The following is a 19,181-nucleotide window of genomic DNA, read 5'->3' as shown; positions in this document are numbered from 1 at the left end:
ACTGTGAATGTCTCTCTCTCTAGTGCTGCCTCTTCCCCAGGAAACAGCAGAGGCCACACAGAGTACAACAGCATTTAATGGTCAGAAACAGTTGTACAGTATTACAATCAGTCACAGAAGCTGTGCTGGAGGACAGGATCCAATCCTTCCCCACACCAGGCAAAGCAGTATTGGACAGGAGCTGGCATGTGGCTGGGCCCACGTCCTCATCCCCGTGGCCTGAGGGGAGACCACCATCTAATATCCCCCAGGTTCCACTACTCTTCAGAGGAGGGGTGTAAGCCCCACATGCAAGAAGAACCCCTTGCCCCCAGTGTCAGATGGGATGTGAGAGTTATGATTAAGGGGAAACCCTGTGTAAGGTGTTAACGGAGTTCAAAGGGGTAGGGATTACCCCTGTTCTCCATCTCTCAAAGGTGCTCACTTTCCCAGTTTCTTCATCCGTTCATCAATGTTGGCAAAGTTCCGCTCAACTGTGGACAGGTTATCACGCATCGTTGTCTGCACCTAGAAAAGTGACAGAGCTATTTTACTCTTTGTCAGGTTCGGGTGCTTACCTGAATGAGGACCTAAAGAAATTCTCTTACAGAAGGCAAAAAAGATATGGAGGGGGATTCCCTGGTGGTCCAGTGGTTAGGACTCAGCACTTTCACTGCCAGGGCCCCGGTTTGATCCCTGGTTGGGGAACTAAGATCCCACAAGCCACACGGTGTGGCCAAATTAAAAAAAAAGAAAAAAGAAACGGAAACAAGTTGATGGGCCCCAGAGCGGGAAGGTTATTGCACCAGTTTCCAGGCTGCCCTGGAATACCGTGGACCTAGCACAGGGTCTGCCAAGCAGGCAGGCTTCTTAAGAATTCCCATCCTGACTTTAACCAGAACAGCTCTTTTATCTGTTTTATGTAATGAGGAACAAGTAAGATTTTGTTGACATGAGGGTTTCACAGGTCCAGTTTTAGAAAACTGCTCTGGAGGAAGAACATATACCAAGCACTTTAATTTATCTTGATGGTCCTACGATACAAGACAACTTTAGTGCTTCTCCCAGCTCTGAGAACAGTGCCCCCAACAGAAACCGAGGACTCGCTATGTGCTGGGCACTGCTAAGAGAATGAAGGAAGAGGCGAGGCTCACTGCCCAGCATCAGGAAGGAAGTGGCAGAATCAGGTGGGAGCCCAGCTCCTGATTTCAAAGCCCATGTTCTATCCGATGTGCTGTGCCCAGAAGCATCTGGTTGAGGACCCAGGGCGGGTAAAACTAAGCTGTGACTACAGAGTGAAGGGGTAGGTTTTATAGGAAAAACTGAGGTTTACTGAACTCTTTATTTCACCTAATCCATAAAACTCTGAGGTAGGTGTAAGTTTCCAGATGGTAAGATGGAGGTTCATAGATTAAATAAGTTAGTTGTCAAACGTCCCACAACCATTGAGAAACAGTATGGAGACTCAAACCAAGCCCCTGCCATACCACCATGCCACCAAATGGGCTAAGGCAGAACCCTATGGAGATGAAGCTGGAGAACCTAGCCTGTGTGTGCTGGGGAAGGGAAGTAGCTGACCAGTAAAGGGGCACACACCTGGGTCAAGAGGGTGGCGCTGTCCTTGAGGGAACAAGCGATCATCTGCTGTGTCGTATCCAAGTGTGTCATAAGCTGACCAAACTGCACGGCTATGAAAGAAGGTCAGAACGGTATGTGTGGCATTAGAATCCAAGACCAGAGGGAAGGGAACGAAAGCTGCCCACTTTCTAATTCCTCTTAGCACCCCTGGCAGCTGGCCTCCCACCTTGTTCATGCAGCTGCCTGATGGTGACAAGTCTCTGCACCAGCTCAGGAAGGGTGGAGGCGAGGGGGCTCCAGCGCTGTATGGTTTCATACAGCTGGTGCACCTGGACGGACAAGACAGTGGCCAACCTTCAGCGAAGTACACACTGACCATTCACTAGGGTGGGAAAGGTCAACTTGGTGGGGCAAGAGGGAAGCACTGCCTTTTCTCAGCTATTAAGAGCATATGAAGACAGGGACCTGAGGATTCAGTGCTCTCATGCTTTGCTCTTAACCACCAGAAGAGTACATAAGGGAGCAGGAAAGGGTATGAAGATGGAGGAAAGGTAATTCCTGACCTTGCTTTGTGCATCTGCATCCTCTACAGAAGCTTTATGCTTGGCAATCTCATTCACTTTTCCCAGGACGCTCTGAAAGCACAGGTTTTAAGGTTTATAGGGCATCTAGGGCTTCCAGAGTCCCAAGCTACCTGTAATCCAATTTGCCCCCCACTTAATACCTGTAGCCGAGCCTCCACTTGGTCCAGAACTGCAAGGTCCAGGGCGCTCACCTTTGCTTGCAACAGCTCTACAGTCTCCTGGGGGCGGGATTTAGGACAAACTTCATGAAGGGGAAGAATCAGACTAGAAAACCCAATCCCGATATCCCCTCTGTAATCCAAACACTCCAGTTCCTTTTACACTCACCATAAGGCAGGCTCCCTGCAGACCTGCAGAAAGGGGATTCTGATGGGGAAAAGCAGGAAAGAAGTCAGTGGTTCTTATCTCTCCATGTGATTACCACCTTCTCCCATCCTTTCTGGTTCTAGCGGGCAACCCCTGGCTGATCCTGTAACTGGAGCCCTTTCCTGACTCCTCCCAGGATTCTGTGGAATGCTGTGGACCTCAGGGCTCAGGGCGCAGGATATGCGGGTTAGACTAAGTATAGGAGAGCACCTGACCTGAGCATCCTGATCACAGCGTACAGCTGCTTCCAGCTCCGCCAGGCGCTTCTCCAGTTCTGCCACCTAGGGGGAGGAAGGAGGGGAGATTTGCCATCCACCTCCCTGCTGCTGCAGTGGGAGGTAAGATCCTGCTCTTTGCTTGTCTGCTTACCACTCCCCTACCCTCTCCCCACCGCTCTGCCAAGGGACTTCTTTCCCTGGAACACATCCCTAGTCAAAATCTTCACTGAAAGTAGATGGTGAGGCAAACACGGAGAATGAGACATCAAGAGGAATCAAGCATTCCCAGCACCCTCTCCCCAGATGTGATCCCTTGGAGGGAGGGAGGCAAGTCTCTAGAGCCACATCTTCCTGGCCCCTCAACCAACAATTACATACATACATACATATATACATACATACACACATACATACATACATACTTTGGCAGCTTGAGAGAACTTGTCCTGCTCAGGCCGAGAATGTAGTTCATAAGTGACAAGGCTGCTATCTGGGGGTGTCCCACTAGTGGTCTTTCCCCCTGAACCAGTCCCTTTGCTGTTCTTTGTTGCTTCCAGCTGCAGCAGTAGGCGCCTAGGTCAGGAAACCAGAAACAATGTCATGACTTGAAGGATGTGGGTCAGCCCAGTCACTCTTGTTTCTGCCTCACAGTCAGCATTAAGGAACAGCTAGGCCACTTCTCCCCTTCGTATCCCTGTCAGTACCTGGCTGAGTCCCTCTACACCCCAGTCACCAATGATTTCCCGACGAAGTCTGGCACCCACTTAGCCAGAGCTCCATCGGGGTCAGTAAGGTTGATTGCGGCATCTGGTCCCAGCAGCTTCTCCAGATGGGAAGCAACCAGCTGCTGCTTCAGGGCTGCCAGCTGTTTGGCCAGCACCACGGGGGTCAGCTTCTCCTCAGTGGCTGACTCCTTCACTGTCGTCTGGTATGAAAACAAACAGACAGTGAGGGGTGGCAAGAGTGAGTCAAGGAAAAAAAATAGATCAAGACCCTTAAAAATAGCTGCGGCTGAGGACTTCCCTGGTGGTGCAGTGGTTAAGAATCCGCCTGCCAATGCAGGGGATCCAGGTTCGAGCCCTGGTCCAGGGAGATCCCACATGCCGCGGAGCAACTAAGCCCATGCGCCACAACTACTGAGCCTGTGCTCTAGAGCCCATGAGCCACAACTACTGAAGCCTGGGCACCTAGAGCCCATGCTCCGCAACAAGTGAAGCCACCTCAATGAGAAGCCTGCACACCGCAACGAAGAGTAGCCCCTGCTCACTGTAACTAGAGAAGGCCTGTGTGCAGCAACGAAGACCCAACGCAGCCAAAAATAAATAAATAAAAATAAATTTATATTAAAAAAAAATAGCTGTGGCTGAAACTCACTGGGATGGTCCTTACCCACCTATAGTACCGAATATAAATTCATGTGCATTTCTAAACTCTGAAAACCTCAGCCCCTTATCCAGGAACTTAGGGAAGCTTTCTCCTCTTGCTGGGAGGTCTTCCTCTGCTACATAAGTCATAGCAGAGAGGGGAGAAGAGAGTTTATAGTTACCTTGATTTTCTCAACTTCAGCCGTCAGCTCTTGGACCTCATGCAGCAGTCTCTGGTACTTTTGCTGGGGTGTCTCCTTCACTCCCAGACCCTCTCCAAGCTAGAGAGCAAGCACAGATGGTGATGTTACACCTCCCAGTAGAGGGAACCTCAAGAATTGGTCCAAACCCCAGGCCTAGTTTGTAAGTGTATCATGCCCAACTCAGAATCCACGCCATCCTAGTCCAGGAGGACTGGAGATGGCTGGAGGCCTGGAGACGCTCCAGAGCAAAGAGCAGGGGCACAAAGCATCCTCAACTGCATCCTGCTGGCCTCCTCAGGGCCCCCAGCCACAGAGAAACTTGGAATCCCAACTATGTCCCTTGATCTCTCTCCTAAATGCCCGCTGGGTAGGACTGCTGCACCATTCCCATCAACACACACACAACAAACCATCTCGTATTCTCCAGATTCATATCCCGTTCTTTTGGTTTTTCCAATTCGATCTGAGAAATCTGCCAAGAAAAGAAGACGGAATTGAGGGCCTGATCAAGACACACGGCAGTCATGGTCTCAGATGACTGTGAGGGCTTCCATAAGACAGCCCAAAGCAAAAGTCAGTAAGGCCTGAGGTCAGGCTTCCCCATCCAATTTCCAACCGGGTCTCACCAAGTCCCTTTGTTCCCACTCTCTTGTCTTTGAACTTGTCATAGGCAGCATTGGGATTGACAATGATGTGCTCCACACTTGTACTCGTCAGCTCCTCCTGCAGGAACAGGTAGTTCAGACCAGGGGCAGACTCATTCCCACCCTCGAACTTCCCCGACCCCACAAAATCCCCAAGCCACTGGGAGACTGGGCTGTACTTTCCCAAGGGGAAAGAAGGGCGGCTCCATTCCAAGCTTCAGACCCAGGTTCAACCTAGGAAATGAAAGCTTCCTGGTAAATTTGGAGTCTCAGTTGTATAAATATTAACACCCTGATTCAACTGGGAACAGAGGCAGCATAACCTCCCCGCCCATTCTGTACATAAGCCTCCCTATCCCCTCCCCTTCCCCAATCCAACCGGGCCCTCGCAGTTATCTGGCACACACCATGCATTCAGGGCAAGAAATCAACTTGACTTCTTTCAACCTCCCCCTCCTAAAAGTAAATTTCCTTGCTGCTGAGGAAGTCTATTTTCAAGCTAACTTCCCATCCTTGCTGGAGGGAAAGAGGAGACAATCAAGCTACTAACTCTGAGAGTGAATATCAGGACTTTCATAGCTGCTGAAGGGAAGATACCAGCTCTTAGATACAAAGGGAAGGTTGGCAGAAGGCCTGACCAGAAGCCTTGTTTCCAGGCTGCCGTGAAGTCAGGGAATTCAGGGGATACAGAGAAGAGGCAAATGCTTTTTAATTTTTTGGCCGCGCCGCGCGGCACATGGGATCTTAGTCCCCCAACCAGGGATCGAACCCATGTCCCCTGCGTTGGAAGCGTGGAGTCTTAACCACTAGAGTGCCAGGGAAGTTCCTTGCTGTATTATTATTATTATTATTATTTGCGGTACGCGGGTCTCTCACTGTTGTGGCCTCTCCCGTTGCGGAGCACAGGCTCCGGATGCGCAGGCTCAGCGGCCATGGCTCACGGGCCCAGCCGCTCCGCAGCATGTGGGATCTTCCCGGACCAGGGCACAAACCCGTGTCCCCTGCATCGGCAGGCGGACTCTCAACTACTGCGCCACCAGGGAAGCCCACTGTATTATTTTTTAAGGGACATCTTAGAAGCAACAAGCATAAGCTGTATCTGTTTGCCAAGAGTACCCATGGGCAAAGGCCACGTTTAAGTCCTGAAATGGAGATAGCCCGGATCTTTTCAGAGAAGCTGCAGTACCTGCCTCTTCTCCCTGACCCTTCTGCTGTTTCTCAAGCACTGAAGCTCTTCCATAAAGAGGGGAGGTGGTAAAGAAAGTGAAAGAGATTTCACCCTAAAAATTGATGCAGAAAGGTTCCCTCCTTACTAGGTATCTATTAGCTGTTCAGATTCTAATAACTGCACCAAGACCATGCCCTCCAGACTGCATGTCTCTCCTTCAATTGTCAGCAGTCCGACAGGTCTCATTACGTTACTGAAGGAAGTGGAAGGAGACCAGAAATCCTTTTCTGTTGGGGTGGACATCTCCACCTTCCACAGGAAGAAAGTAAAGAGAGTCTTCCCTCCTTTAGCCAGAGCAATGATTCTCAACCCTGGCTGCACAACAGAATCACTTAGAAAAGGGGCGGGGGGCGGGGGAGAGGCCTGGGTTCACCTCTGTAGATTCTGATTTAATTGTTCTGGGGTAGGGCCAGGGTAGTGGGCCAGTTTAAAAGCTACCCAGGTCATTCTAATATGTATCCACGACTGAGAGTCTCTGTCTGTGTGTGTGTAGTAGGGGTTGATTGGTGGGGGAGCAGTTATGATGGAGAGACATGGAGAAAGAGCAGCAGACACAAGCTCCATCCTTCATCTCTGCTCTGCTATTACAAAAGGAACCAGTGTGAGTGGCAGCTTTATAAATAGGGAGGAGGGGGGTAAGGAGAAAATAACAACTTCGACCTTTACCTCTTCTTCAGGGAAGTGCTAGGCAGAGGGGCAAGAGCTAAAGATTAAGGGAAAATAAAAGGGTTCAATGTCCCATATGCAAGTGCCTAGGGGAAGAAACAACTGAGTCCTAAATTATTCTCTCCTTAATTTTCTCTGAAATGTTATGGCCAGAGCACACACTGGCCAAATAATTGTGTGGTCTCTGGCCTCTAAAAAGTGTTTGTCTGAGAAGGACTCATGTCCAGGAGAAGGACTCATGTTCGGGAAAGAACATCACCCTCTCTCAAGTTCCCCCTCAAGAATATGCCTCTCCTCCTGTGAGTGCCCCGATCAAGGCCAATGAAGTAGAAAAAAAAACCTCTTTGGGAGGCAGAGTCTACAGACCAAGGAAAGAAATTAATCACAGCTACCATTTTGTTAAGCCCTTATTGTAAGCCAGGCACTATGCAGATGAGAACCTGCTTTCCTAAATAGGGAAGGTGTGGAATAAGAAAGGGTCAACAAACAGAGCATGAGTCTCAGAGGTTCTGGGATGGTCGGAGGGATGGTCAGTGCTTTCATCTCACTATTCCTGCTGCAGGAGCACATCCTGAGGCAGAAGGGCTGCCCGACGCTGGCATCCTCTTGGAGCCTCTCCGAGGGTGTGGCCCCGGAGACTCAGGTCGACAGCATACTTTAGCCCTCCGGTGGCACCTACTCCGCCAGTGACTCGGAGATCTGGGGGCATGGGCTGGAGGTAATGTCATTACAGTGATTCGTGAGATGGGAAAAGGTCAGCTGGGGCTGGGGCTGAATAGAGGGACAAAAGATTTAGTAGAGATAAAAGGACAGAGAAACAACTGCCCATCATAGCACACCCCGTTAAAAAGCACATGAAAGGTCAGGCTTCTTACCAGCTCCTTGTGGTTTCCCCAGAGGTGAGAAAATCAAAAGAGTTAAAAGGAAAGGGAGTGGGGACATGGGGGTGAGGGAGGGAAAAAAAAGACAAAATTGTTATTAGCAAATTGTCACATGCACTACATGATAGTCTTCAAACATACTGCACCACAGGGCCCAGGGGAGCCTAGCAAAATTTTGGGGCCAAGAAATTTCAGCTGGGGTCACCACATACCCCAAGAAAAAGAAGAGCTTGGGACCCTTTCCTCTCTGATGGTGAGGATGTCATGAAGCTTTGCCATTAACAGCAGCAATTCAGGATCATCTGAGAACTAGTAGTTAGATGTTGCAAGCTGGTGGCATGGAAGAGCACAGTGGGGGGAGAGAAGGCTGAGATGGAGGGGAAGCTGTAGAAATGGCAGAATGTGAAGCAGAGGCTGTGAAGACATTCTGAGAACGTGTAGCTGATTGAAGGTCCATGATTCTCAAGGGGGCGTTCATGGCTCAAGTCTTCTTATCTCTCAGTTTCTCTAGTTTTGAAGAATTAGGCATTTGGATGGCAGAATCAGTCAAAATGAGGGTGCTCATGTGGGTGGTTTGATATGACTTTATGTTAAGCAGAACAAAATATGTCAGGTACAGATGGTGAGTTTAAGGAAATCCGAAGTACCTAATTGAAGCCCCATCCTCATTCTCTGTTGCCAGAGGAGAGGCAGGGCAAATCCTGGTCCCTTGCGTAGTCTGGTGTATTATTTACATCCATCTTGAGTGGTTGGGAACTCACCCTACAGCTCTGAAGGATCCAGAGCAATTCTGCCATGATGTGCTAGCACAAAGAGTCCAAAAGACACCAAGATTCACAGCTACCAGACATGTGCAGAACATATTTCTTCAACCCTCTGTTCACAAGGTTCACAGGGGTTGGAGGGTACACAAGGGGGAAAGGTGAGAGTATTTCAAAGAGGCTGTATTTTAGTTCAGGCCACGTAGACAAGGCTCCACTTCCAGGCAAGACTGGTAAAGAACTGCCAGGAGAGGAAATCCAGCTGTATGCACAGCCTTTCCAGGATCTCTACTGATGGGCAGACAGAAGTGTGGGAAGTCGAGGATGGTTATATGTATATGAAAACACATGATGGGACAAAAACAACTGCATCCTCTCCCAGAGATTTCAGCTAGATACATCTGAACTTCAACCTCGCCATTCCCGTCTCATGCCAGAGTCCAGCCCAGCCGAGACTCCTCTTTCAGCTCAGGGTAGAGGTGGATCCAGGTCCTGTGGTCTAGGCTGGGATGTCTCTGCAGAGTGGGTGTAAGCACTCACAGGTGCACACATGCAAACACACAAGGGGAGGCACACACACTATACCTTTCTCTTACTTGCCTCACCAAGCTAAAACCAGCTTGAGAAAAACTCAAGGATAAAGAGAGGACAATGGGCCATAAGTTCAAGTTCAAATCATCAGGAACAAGCAGAATGGGGGAGGAAAGAAAATCAAAAAAAGGAAAAGTGGTATATTTGTTTGTAAATAGTATATACCACCTCCAGGTCTGACCTATGCGTGGGTTGGGAAATGAGATTTTAGGGATAATTTCTGTAACCTGGAGTAGTAATAGTCACCATGGGAACCTATTACACCAGCCAACTTGATTAGAAAATTCTAAGTGCCCTGATCCCAGGTACCAGTTTACCTGGTACAGGACTCTCAGTCCCTCTCACTAATAACCTCCCAGACGCCCCAGGGTTGTTTGGCTAAGTGGCTATGCCTCAGAGGGCAAGACCTGAGGTTCCAGATCAGACACAGGAAGAGGTCACTGCTGCTCTCTGAGCCTGTTAGGCTCTGTGCCAACACCGCAGCCAGGGGCACTTCGGAACCATGATGACAAGGAAGATGGATAGTGCTGTAGAATAAAACTGTCCAGGATGGACCAACATAGTGCTGACCATCCAACCATTTCTAAAGGAAGGGTACAGAAACAGAAAGACTCACGAAAGCACAAAGAACCCAAGCTAGTACCTTAAAAATGTATATAACACCCCTTTCCTATCCCATTTACTTTTCTCTAAAGGCTTAGCATAGGGGAATATTAAAATGAGGTTTTTACCAGGTATAATCCACATACAGTCAAGAAGTGAGGACTGTTGCTGTCCCCCTTGTTCTCCACCCTTGTCCAGAATGGCTAAAAGTCACTCCCTTTCTCTTAACTCCATTTCAGTCTGTGGAGGAGAAAGGCAACCCCCTTCCAACTCCAGCTCTTAAATGCCTTATGTCCAGAAGCAGTCTTAGTCTCCATGCTTCTATCCCATCCTCCATTGGACAGTTGTATTCTGCACACCTCACAAGGGGAAGAGACAATGATCCATGAATCATAGCTGTGCTTCTAAACCTTGATTAAGGATCTTTAACCATGAGGCCAGCAGGCCCCTTAGTGATCCAGCTAGAGATGCATTAGAATTTAAAACAATTAGCTGCAACAATAGCACAGTGACAGAGCATTGCATGCGAGATGGCAAATGAAAAAACATGCAGAGAAGAAGCATCGAATGGTCTTACTTGTGCAAACTAGTGTCCAGGCAAGGTGGTGAGGAGGGAGGATGGGGGAAGCATTAGGAAAAACTCAGATAAGTTCAAGTGCGCCAATAGTCAATGAACACAATCAAGCATACTCTGTGATATCCTAAACTGCAAGGAAAAGAATCTACTATTTCACATCTCAGGCTGGTGGAGTTTTCAGCATTATCTACCCTTTGGAGAACCAAACCTCTGCCACAGACCCACCAAACTAAGGCTAGGTCACTTTTTCCCTTTCACATGCATCAGGGATAGTTACAGCATAAAGGGAGGGACTAAATCCTATTTCTAGTGAGTTTTCTAAATTTACTCCCCTTGTTCCGGCAGTTCAAAAGCCATGAGCAGAATGTCACACAGACCCAAAGGTAGGCTGTGGGCCCAGGGGGGAAGAAATTCCAATTGGGAATTAGCTTTCCTGACAAGACATTTTAAGAAAAGTTTCCAAAAAGCCCATCACCCCAATCAACCCAGGAGTGTCTGAAATGCAGAGGGGATCCTCCTAGATTGAGGAGTTAAGAGCTAGACTGTGCCGTTTTCTGGCCCATTCACTTTAGAATATTTTAGTTCCTGCTAAAATTGTTTTGAAGGGATAGCAGGAAAATCAGGATTATGTTTACCAAAAATAAAACCTTCTACTACTTTCCTCCCCCATCCTCCCCACTATGGGAATCGCAAACTTTAATGTTTAAGTTAAACTAGCAATTACAATCTTTAGGGGCTATTATAGGATATTATTTCCTTCAGCAGCCCAATTTCTTCCACAGTGGAGCAATGAGAAAGGAAGTGAAAAGACAGTGAAGGTCAATACCCCTTGACTATTTCTTTAAATAAAAATCTGGAGACCGCGCTGAAAGGTTCCATACGAAGCCGGTCGTCCTGGTTGTCTCCAGGGAGTGGAACTACGCAGTGGCAGGCAGCGGTGGGAAGAGACACTTTTTGTTCTACGTGCATATATTACTTACTTCAAAAACTAATAAAATTAAAGTTGAAAATAATCTGGAAACTAAGGCAGAACATGCTCTCGCCAGGAGTGAAGAAGATGACTGAAATCTCATGGTTCAGCCACAATAGTGGTGATGTGCACTGTCACCTGTACTAGGTCTTGGGAAGGTAAGTGAGAAGGGGACAGGCTGCTAGTGAGAATCCAGGCCTCACAGAAATGAGGTTTCTGGATTGTCTAAGTACAACCCACTGCTCCTCAAGTTGCACATATACGTCAGTATTAAGAGCAGTGGCAGAACCATTACTCAGCTGACTTCCTGAAAGCTGCCCTCCTAAGGCCCACAGGGACATGCAGGGGCCAGAGACATTAGCTGACATCAGGAAACATCTCAGGCCTCTCCCACTCCCGCCAGGGCTCTTGAAGTAGCTGAAGGTCTCCCCACCCCATTTACTCCTCCCTAGTGATGGAGAGTCATTTAGCTGAGCCTTAGGTGATGGAGGCAACTTAGCTCCTCTTGTATTTACCATCCAGTTCCTATATACTTCTATACTGGCATTCTGGGCTACATGCTGCAGGAAATGAACACTTACGGTGTGCTCTCCCCATCAGCCACCCCACTAGATGCTACTAAAATAGGCTGCTCAGGCTCAGCAGGGAGGAACAGCCAATCAGGGATGCACATTCAGTTCTTCCATGCCTGGGATGAGGGTCATGTTCTTTTTATTAAGAGATAGCCCATAACTTCAAAAGGAGAATTACAATGTATTTTTTCGTTTGGAAAGGGGACTGCTATATTACCTGTCTGTATCACAGCCAGCGACAAAGGGACAAAGTTCCACTCATTATCTCACCATGAAGGCTTGATATTTTCTAGGCAGAGGCCTAGGCCAGAGTTGAACAGTCTCTGAACTATGGTAGTAGAATGGAGTCCTCGGTATACATACTCCTGCCCTTTGAGGTCAGAGACTGCTCCCTAATAAGATACCTCTTAGAGTGACAGGTCTACACCTAGGTCCTGAGCAATGACAACATCTGCATTATCTCCAGATACTCAAGTTTGGGGGACAGACTGACATGCCAGCAAGTACAGAAGCAACAAGGAACACACCACTCTGAGAGGGGACAGGGAAGGTGTTCCCCACAAAGTAGGAACCACTTCCACATGGGGGAAATCAAATAAGGAATAAGTGAGTACGCCAAGCCATACATTATAAGCCAGCCACCAGCATTCTCCAGAACTAACCAGCCCCACAGACATAACCACAGGACTTACAGACACACATACTGAGCCTGTTCCCACTGACTCTTGGTCACAACTTTATTGAGATCTCACACCATCAGTGTGACCCTAGCCCAGCTCTCCTTGGAAACTACAGAACCTAAAACACATCCTATAAGACATGTTAACAGATCTTTGCTCCTCTTGGCACTTACATATAGAATTTTTACTATGTTGATTTCATTTACTCAATTTTTTCTTTCATGTTTCCTACACGTATCCTAACTCCCCCATTAGTCTGGGTGATTTTTGAGGGCAGGGACATTTCTTCCTCTGCATTGCACAAAAATCAACAGAGAATGAACACATTCAATAAATAATGCTAAGTGGTTTCCCTTATGGTTAAAATGTGTCCATAACTAATTCCTTCCCCTTGAGTTCTTCTTGAATCTGAAAGTGCTACCAGGGCCTCTCCTCTGCTGATATGAAAGATTTATGTGCTTCCTCAAATTTGTTTCGCTCTAACCAGGTTCCTTATCTTCCTAAAATCTCGAATTCATTTTCCTGCTCCTTGGCCAATGGATACTGTATATTCACATAAAAGAGTATTCCTCAATACTTCAAAGTCTAGCTCTTGTTAGGATAATAACAAACATGTACTGAGCAATATATTTTATGAAATAGAAGGCCTAGGTCTTAACCTCAAGCAGTTTGTAAGTGCTCAGGATTCATGAATCATTACCATGGACTAGTACCTAGAGCCCTAACTAAGTCACTAGCCCCCAACCTGTTTTAAGATATTCCAATTGTATTTAAAAGGCCCAAGTACCAGGCCTCTTAGCTGTAATTCCACTGACCTGACTCTCCTTCCTGGCATTGCTCATTTGCAAGCCCTGCGACATACATACCACCCAGGCTGGGTTGGCATACCCGCTTATTGCTGTGGGTGGCTCACCAGAAAAGGGAAAGGGCCTGCCTGGGGGAGAGAGATCAGAGTCCAGAGGAGTCCTGAGGCAGCACACAGTCTTACCGCATCAAACTCCGCTTGATCATCCTCAGGCAGGTCGCTGGTTTCATAAACATCTGGCTCGTTCCTGGCCTGCAGGTAGAAGCAGTGACCACCCAACCTCACTACCCAGCATCCACCAACACCCCTAACCCCACTCCATTTGAACAAGTTAACAGAGAAAGCAGGCTGTGACGCCACGATTCTGCCCCTTCTTTCACCTGCCCCGTGACCTGCCTGTCAGTTCCCATGTCTCAGAGGGGTGGGGATAACAGTGGGGACATCTGATGGTTAATGGTGAATGTTAAGTGATGACAAAGATGTCACCCTGAATCTGAAGGGGGGCGGGTCCTCGGCACTCATGTCAGGAGGAGAGGAGCTATCATTAGGCCCTGTACACACCACCCTGGCACAAGGGCTGAGAGTGACTCAGGACCTTAGTACCCAAGGTCCTATCCCAACCCCCACCCCGAGAATGCAGGCAGGGCAGCACAAAGGGAGGGTACATGCCGGCCTGTGCGGGGGTGGTTTGGGAAGGAGGTTCCCCAGAGGACATAGTTCTCCATCTGGCACAAGAGGGGTTCTGTCACGGTAACCTCCTCACTCTTGCCAGGGTGAAGGCCATCACCAAATGGTCTGGTATGTGTGTCTCGGGAGGGGGTGGGGGGCTCATGGGAAGATTTGGGGAGACACGGGTGGTGTTGACACGGATGGCAGAAGCACTCGAGCACAGTGCTAAGTGCCTGGAGATGATTTCTGAGCCGAGAAACCGGCGACTGCCGGAAAGGGGCCTTGTAGGCCGTCCCACGGCCCAGCCCAGTCGGGTAGAAGGAGTCCGGAGGGTGCAGCGGCCGGTCGGGGAGCTAGCGGCGGGAGCCCTCGGGGCGGAGGAGGGGTTTCAGGCGGGAAGGGTCACGGGTTGCTGTCTGTTGGGGGTCCTTAGGAGGTCGGGGGCGCGGTCTTGGGGAGCCAGGGCCGGCCGTGTACTCACAATGCCGGGAAGATCGGCGTATTTAGGGTCCGCCATGGCGGCGGCGAGGCGGGGTTGGGGGACCGGGGCCTCGGTGGAGCCGGGGCCGGTGTTCGGGTAGGGGAGAGGCTGGGTCCGGGTCCAGGATAAGGCGGCCGCAAAGGGAGCGGCGGAGGAGGCGGAGGAGTAGGAAATCTCGCGACAGGAGTAGTACAGGGGAAGGGTGAAGCAAAAGTCGCGAGAACAACCCGCTACCACACCCCTGGAGTGACAGGGATTGGCGAGAACAAGACCTGGGAATGACGTAGTGGCGGGGAAGCGTCGCCTAGGATTGTGGGATATGTAGTCTTGGATGATCCGGCTTGGGCGGGTGACGGACAATAACGCGCCTTGGGAGTTACCTCGTACGACTTACTTTCTTTCGTTTTTACGTCGAGTCTGTGAAAGAGCTTTTATAATTCCTGTTTCTCGAATAAATTTGGACTCCCAGAAATTAAATGACTAGGTAAAAATAACACAACTAGGCATGCTATGGCACAGCCAGGGCTTCGAAACAACAATAACAACAAGTAAAATTTAGTAAAGATTTAGTCATGTTAGGAATGAGAAAGTTAAGTAAACTTCTCAGGTTAGGGCTGTCAGGTAAAATACAGAGCACCTAGTTAAATGTGAATTTCGGATAAACAACTAATAGTCTTTTCAGTATAAGTACGTCCCATACGGTATGGGACATACTAACACACACAAATTATTAGTGTTTCATCTGAAATTCAAATTTAACTGGGCTTCCTGTTTTTGTTTTTCAAATCTGGCAATTCTACCTCAAATAGAATAGGCACTTGGTAGCACCATGTCTGTCTGAATACCTTCTGTGCTCTTAATCCCTTCACTAATGGTTTTCAGACTTTTGAATTTCACAGTTCAATACAATTAAAACAACAAAAAACCTTTTTGAAGATAGGCATAGTATTGCTACCTTTTTATTTTGCCAAGTAAGTACATTAAAAAAAAAAACCTACTCTCTACTATTACCATCATTACTTAGTAGAAAAGTATGGAAGGACATACAGTACTCTCAGAATAAAAGTCCTTTGAAACAACAAATCCAGCTTTATTAAAAAAACTTACCGGGCTTCCCTGGTGGCGCAGTGGTTGAGAGTCTGCCTGCCGATGCAGGGGACGCGGGTTTGTGCCCCGGTCCGGGAAGATCCCACATGCCACGGAGCGGCTGGGCCCGTGAGCCATGGCCGCTGGGCCTGCGCGTCCGGAGCCTGTGCTCTGCGGCAGGAGAGGCCACAGCAGTGAGAGGCCCACGTACCGCAAAAAAAAAAAAAAAAAAAACCTTACCACATTCCACATTGTGTGGTGGCTTTTTGGGGGAGGGATGCATACACATGAACTTTTTTCTCTGACCAGTGACCCTCTATGGACTAGCATTTTGAAACTCCTTCACTAAGGATGCCATCCTGGAACCCTTGGGCGCCTGAGGTTGGGCTATTTCCTGAGCTTGCAGGATGCTGCAACAATTAGAAATAGTGCCAGACCAAGTGACTGAAGAAATGCCTATATTTCTGAGTTTATAGGAACTCATTGTCATTCTATGTGTCCTCTCTTGGCTCCTCCCCAAGCCTCTTTCTCCATAGTCCTACTGCCTACCCATCCAGCTTCTTATGCTGAACCCTTTTCCTTCAGTTTCCTTAAGATTCAAGGTGAGTTAGGGGTATATGTCCAACTTGGAGACCCCTTCAGCTGCCTTCCGAGTGGTTAGGTCTTGTCTGGCCAGGCCATCTTTCTCTCCTCCTTGCCTCATAGTATAGTATCTAAGTGACCCTAGACACTTACCAGGCAATTGCTAGGCAGAACCTCCATCCCCTCCTCCCTTCTTCTCCCATCACCCTGCTCCTCCCCTTGGCCTAGAGCCTCAACTCCTGCAGTCTAACTCTGTTGGCCAGCAGAGGCCCTGTGACGTGGAGAAAAATCTATCTGGCCAGTTTCTAGGTGGTTCTGTCCAGGGGCTGCAGCAGGAGTCTGACCTGAGGGGAGGAAGGACACAGAATCTCTAGCCTTGGCTCTTTTTTTCCCAGGGAAGGGAGAGAAACAGAAGAAGGGCCTGAGAAAGGGGCTGGTGTGTTGGGACTCTGTCCAACAGTACTGAGACAGGAAACACTCACGTAGGTGCCTAAACCTGCCTGAAGCCCAAATGCAGTTGTCTGCTCTAGAGGTCCTTTCTCAAATCCCCTCTGGCCTTACCCACCGCCATCATCACCCCTCCATCACTGCTTTCTGACTCCCTTTCTCTTGCAAAATTACTCTTGCCCACCTCCATCCCAGCCCCAACCTATGAGGCAAAAATAAGAATTTTACCTGCTTTTGAATTCTAATAGGCCAGAATAGGAGTTTTTCTTCCTTCCAACTGGGGACCTATTGTGTATGTTGGGGAGAGAGTAGAGTGCACCTTTGGATGTAGAAGGGGAAGGGAAGACCCAGACCTCCTTTGACCCTCCTCTCTGAAAAAATGGGACCTGGACACCCACCTCCATAGGGGTACAGGCAGCTGCCCTTGAAGGCTGAATGGTGGGCTGGGAATCTTTGCGAGGGTTGTGGGGAGAGGGGAGGAGAGGTGTGCTCCCACTTTGGAGAGAGGATTGTGATGGGGGTGAAGGATGCCTTGGAATAAAGGTGTAAGCACTATTGACTCTCTTCCCCGGATAGTAGACAGGCCCACCTCGGATCCCTTAGCCCTTCCAGGGGGGTGGAGTCCGAGCGAGGGACAGACGGGTCCGGGATGCAGGGGGTGGGACGCAGTGAGTGACTGAGGTGGGGAAAGGGTGAGGACCAGATACTCTCTGAGGGTTAGGGGTGGGGAGAGGAGGCGAGAAAAGAGCAGAGGCGCCGCGGTTCGGCGGCGGGCGCCGCGGCGTGGCATCCCCCAGCGAAGGAAGCCCCGCCCCGCTCCTCCATCGCCGCCCCGCCCAGGCCCGCAGCGCCGCGCTGCAGCGCAAGGGGCGGAGAGGCAGAGCGCCGAGAGAGGACCAGACGCCCAGGTCTCCCGCATCCCGGTGCCGCAGGAGCGAGGAAGCGCGCCTCGGCCCTGTTCCCCAGCCTTCGTCCAGGCGCCCGCCGCGCCTTTCTGAGCCCCAGAGACCGAGCGCCTGTCCTCCGCCTGGGCCTCAGCTGAGCCCCTCTCCCCCGGAGCACATACGCCCCTGCAGCAGAAGTGCCCCAGCCCCACACCGGCGACCACCATGGCCGAGACCAACAACGAATGTAGCATCAAGGTGCTCTGCCGATTTCGGCCCCTAAACCAGGCCGAGATTCTGCGGGGGGACAAGTTCATCCCCATTTTCCAAGGGGACGACAGCGTCGTTATTGGGGTGAGTGCCGCCCCTGGAGGGAATTTCGGAGAGGGGGCGGGAGGCTGAATCTTTTCCCCTGCCGAGCCTCAGCCCCTGCCTGTCTCTGCGCCCTCTCTCCACCGCTCATCCTCCATCCTTTTCGCCGCAGCCCCTCCTCTCCCTGCATCAGGATGGCTGGGTGTGGCCTGGCCAGGCCGACGGCCGAGTCTCTGCAGAGCGAGAGGGGGCTACTTTCCCGCGATCAGGGGACCGGATTCCCCTTTGCTGCGCTCTGCAGCGTCCCCACCCCTAGAGCCAGTCCCATGTTTTTCTGATGTTTTCCTTCTTCCCTAGGGAAAGCGCATCTTCCCTTTGTTATTGGCTCAGATCTCTACCCCCCACCTCCCAGGAAGGGGGAGACTAGTGGATGGGCTAGATGAGAGGTGGGCAGTCCAGGGTCTCTGCGGAGGTATAAATGAGAGTGGACTCTAGGATCAAGGCCTCCATCATTCCCTGAAGTAGTTACAGCCTGGACTTGGGGGGAGGGCACAGGTCTGATGAAGGGTTTTCAGAGAAAGAAATATGTTGGTGCCACACCCAGTTTGGTGGGGGAGCCTCTGGGTCCTAAGGAAATGTCTGCCTTTCTCTCCCAGGTACAGTAGGAGGAGGATTTCAGACCCCCCAGCTCACCCTAACAAATAAAAATAACCAAACCCTGAGATCCTAACAAGTAGTTGCGTATTCATCCTTTCTCTTGATGATCCAATAAAAAGTAGCAAACCATCTCCTCTACCTCATCATGACAGCCCCTACCCATGGAAGAGGCCTTGTTAAGAAGGAGAACTAGTATTTACTGTGTGCTTGTTACTCTACATATATTATTTAATCTTCAAAACAACACTCTGAAGAAGGTATTAATATTTCCACTTTACAGATGAGGAAATTGAGGCCCAAAGAAGTTGAATGACTTTCTCAAGGTCACACTGTTAATTCACGGATCTGAACCTAAATCTGTGACTCCAAAGCTCACGTCTTTCCTTCTGTATCACATTGCCTCCACGGTTTTCTGTTCTGGACTTTTATCTGTGATGGCTCCAAAGGAATTCCTAGGGAATTCCTCACCTACCCCTCCTTTCCTAGATTGGTTGGGACTGTCAGGCTATGGGGTGAAAAGATCTGGGGTTCAGTCCAATAGGGAGTCGGGCTTAAGGGGTGCTGGGCCAGGAAACTGTAGCCAGTTTGAGAAGGGAGAGGCCCATATAAGGACCATCCTCAAGGTCAGGGGCACTTCTTATGTGTCTTTGATCCACAGTGCTTGGCACAGGGCATGCTTGTTAAAAGAATGAAGGGAAAAAAAGGGAGGGAGCCTGGGCCTTCTGAATCAGTGAGATTGGGACTTTGAGTAAACATGCCTTAGGAAGAGACTTGCTTACATTGTCCTGTCCCT

General features: G+C 49.6%; 2 protein-coding genes across 9 annotated transcripts in view; one reads left to right on the top strand and one right to left on the bottom strand.

Moving 5' to 3' along the window:
• Nucleotides 1-58: 58 nt before the first annotated feature.
• DCTN2 (dynactin subunit 2) lies at nucleotides 59-14,601 on the bottom strand. Of its 7 annotated transcripts, XM_060165778.1 has the most exons (15): nucleotides 14,421-14,601; nucleotides 13,454-13,522; nucleotides 4,919-5,015; nucleotides 4,694-4,764; nucleotides 4,272-4,370; nucleotides 3,490-3,650; nucleotides 3,148-3,298; nucleotides 2,723-2,788; nucleotides 2,469-2,507; nucleotides 2,282-2,359; nucleotides 2,121-2,192; nucleotides 1,784-1,886; nucleotides 1,576-1,667; nucleotides 425-507; nucleotides 59-219 (listed from the first exon to the last, which is right to left on the bottom strand). In XM_060165778.1, exons 1-15 carry the CDS (start codon nucleotides 14,454-14,456, stop codon nucleotides 207-209), a joined length of 1,230 nt encoding a protein of 409 aa, XP_060021761.1. In that variant the 5' UTR covers nucleotides 14,457-14,601; the 3' UTR covers nucleotides 59-206. The 7 variants fall into 7 exon arrangements, 6 of the variants coding, with proteins under 6 accessions (XP_060021761.1, XP_060021762.1, XP_060021757.1 ...); XM_060165779.1 differs by having other exon boundaries at nucleotides 59-507; nucleotides 4,703-4,764; nucleotides 14,421-14,597; XM_060165774.1 differs by lacking the exons at nucleotides 13,454-13,522; nucleotides 14,421-14,601 and adding an exon at nucleotides 7,379-7,589.
• KIF5A (kinesin family member 5A) overlaps nucleotides 13,937-19,181 on the top strand; it is a 32,168-nt gene continuing 26,923 nt past the window's right edge. Inside the window, exon 1 of one of the 2 annotated variants that reach the window (XM_060165772.1) lies at nucleotides 13,937-14,068. Coding sequence is in view for 1 of the 2 variants with exons in the window: in XM_060165771.1 (XP_060021754.1) it covers nucleotides 17,645-17,773 (129 nt within the window). In the remaining variant the exon portion in view is untranslated. Of the gene's footprint in view, nucleotides 14,069-17,446; nucleotides 17,774-19,181 lie in introns of those variants that run through there. The other variant, XM_060165771.1, reaches the window with a different exon arrangement.

Source organism: Lagenorhynchus albirostris, chromosome 11, assembly GCF_949774975.1.
Source record: "Lagenorhynchus albirostris chromosome 11, mLagAlb1.1, whole genome shotgun sequence".
In the NCBI taxonomy this organism is placed as follows: domain Eukaryota; kingdom Metazoa; phylum Chordata; class Mammalia; order Artiodactyla; family Delphinidae; genus Lagenorhynchus; species Lagenorhynchus albirostris.
The sequence above is the reverse complement of the archived record's forward strand: the minus strand, read 5'-3'. Positions and strand labels throughout refer to the sequence as shown.

Bases quoted from the DNA above. Each gene is read 5' to 3' on its own strand.
- DCTN2 (XM_060165774.1), bottom strand. From the start codon at position 7,558: ATGACATTACCTCCAGCCCATGCCCCCAGATCTCCGAGTCACTGGCGG. The intron at 1,887-2,120 runs GTCAGGAATTAC...TTGTCCGTCCAG, and splicing joins ATGCAGATGCACAAAGCAAG to GTGCACCAGCTGTATGAAAC. The intron at 1,668-1,783 runs GTGGGAGGCCAG...CTTCTTTCATAG, and splicing joins CAGGCAGCTGCATGAACAAG to CCGTGCAGTTTGGTCAGCTT.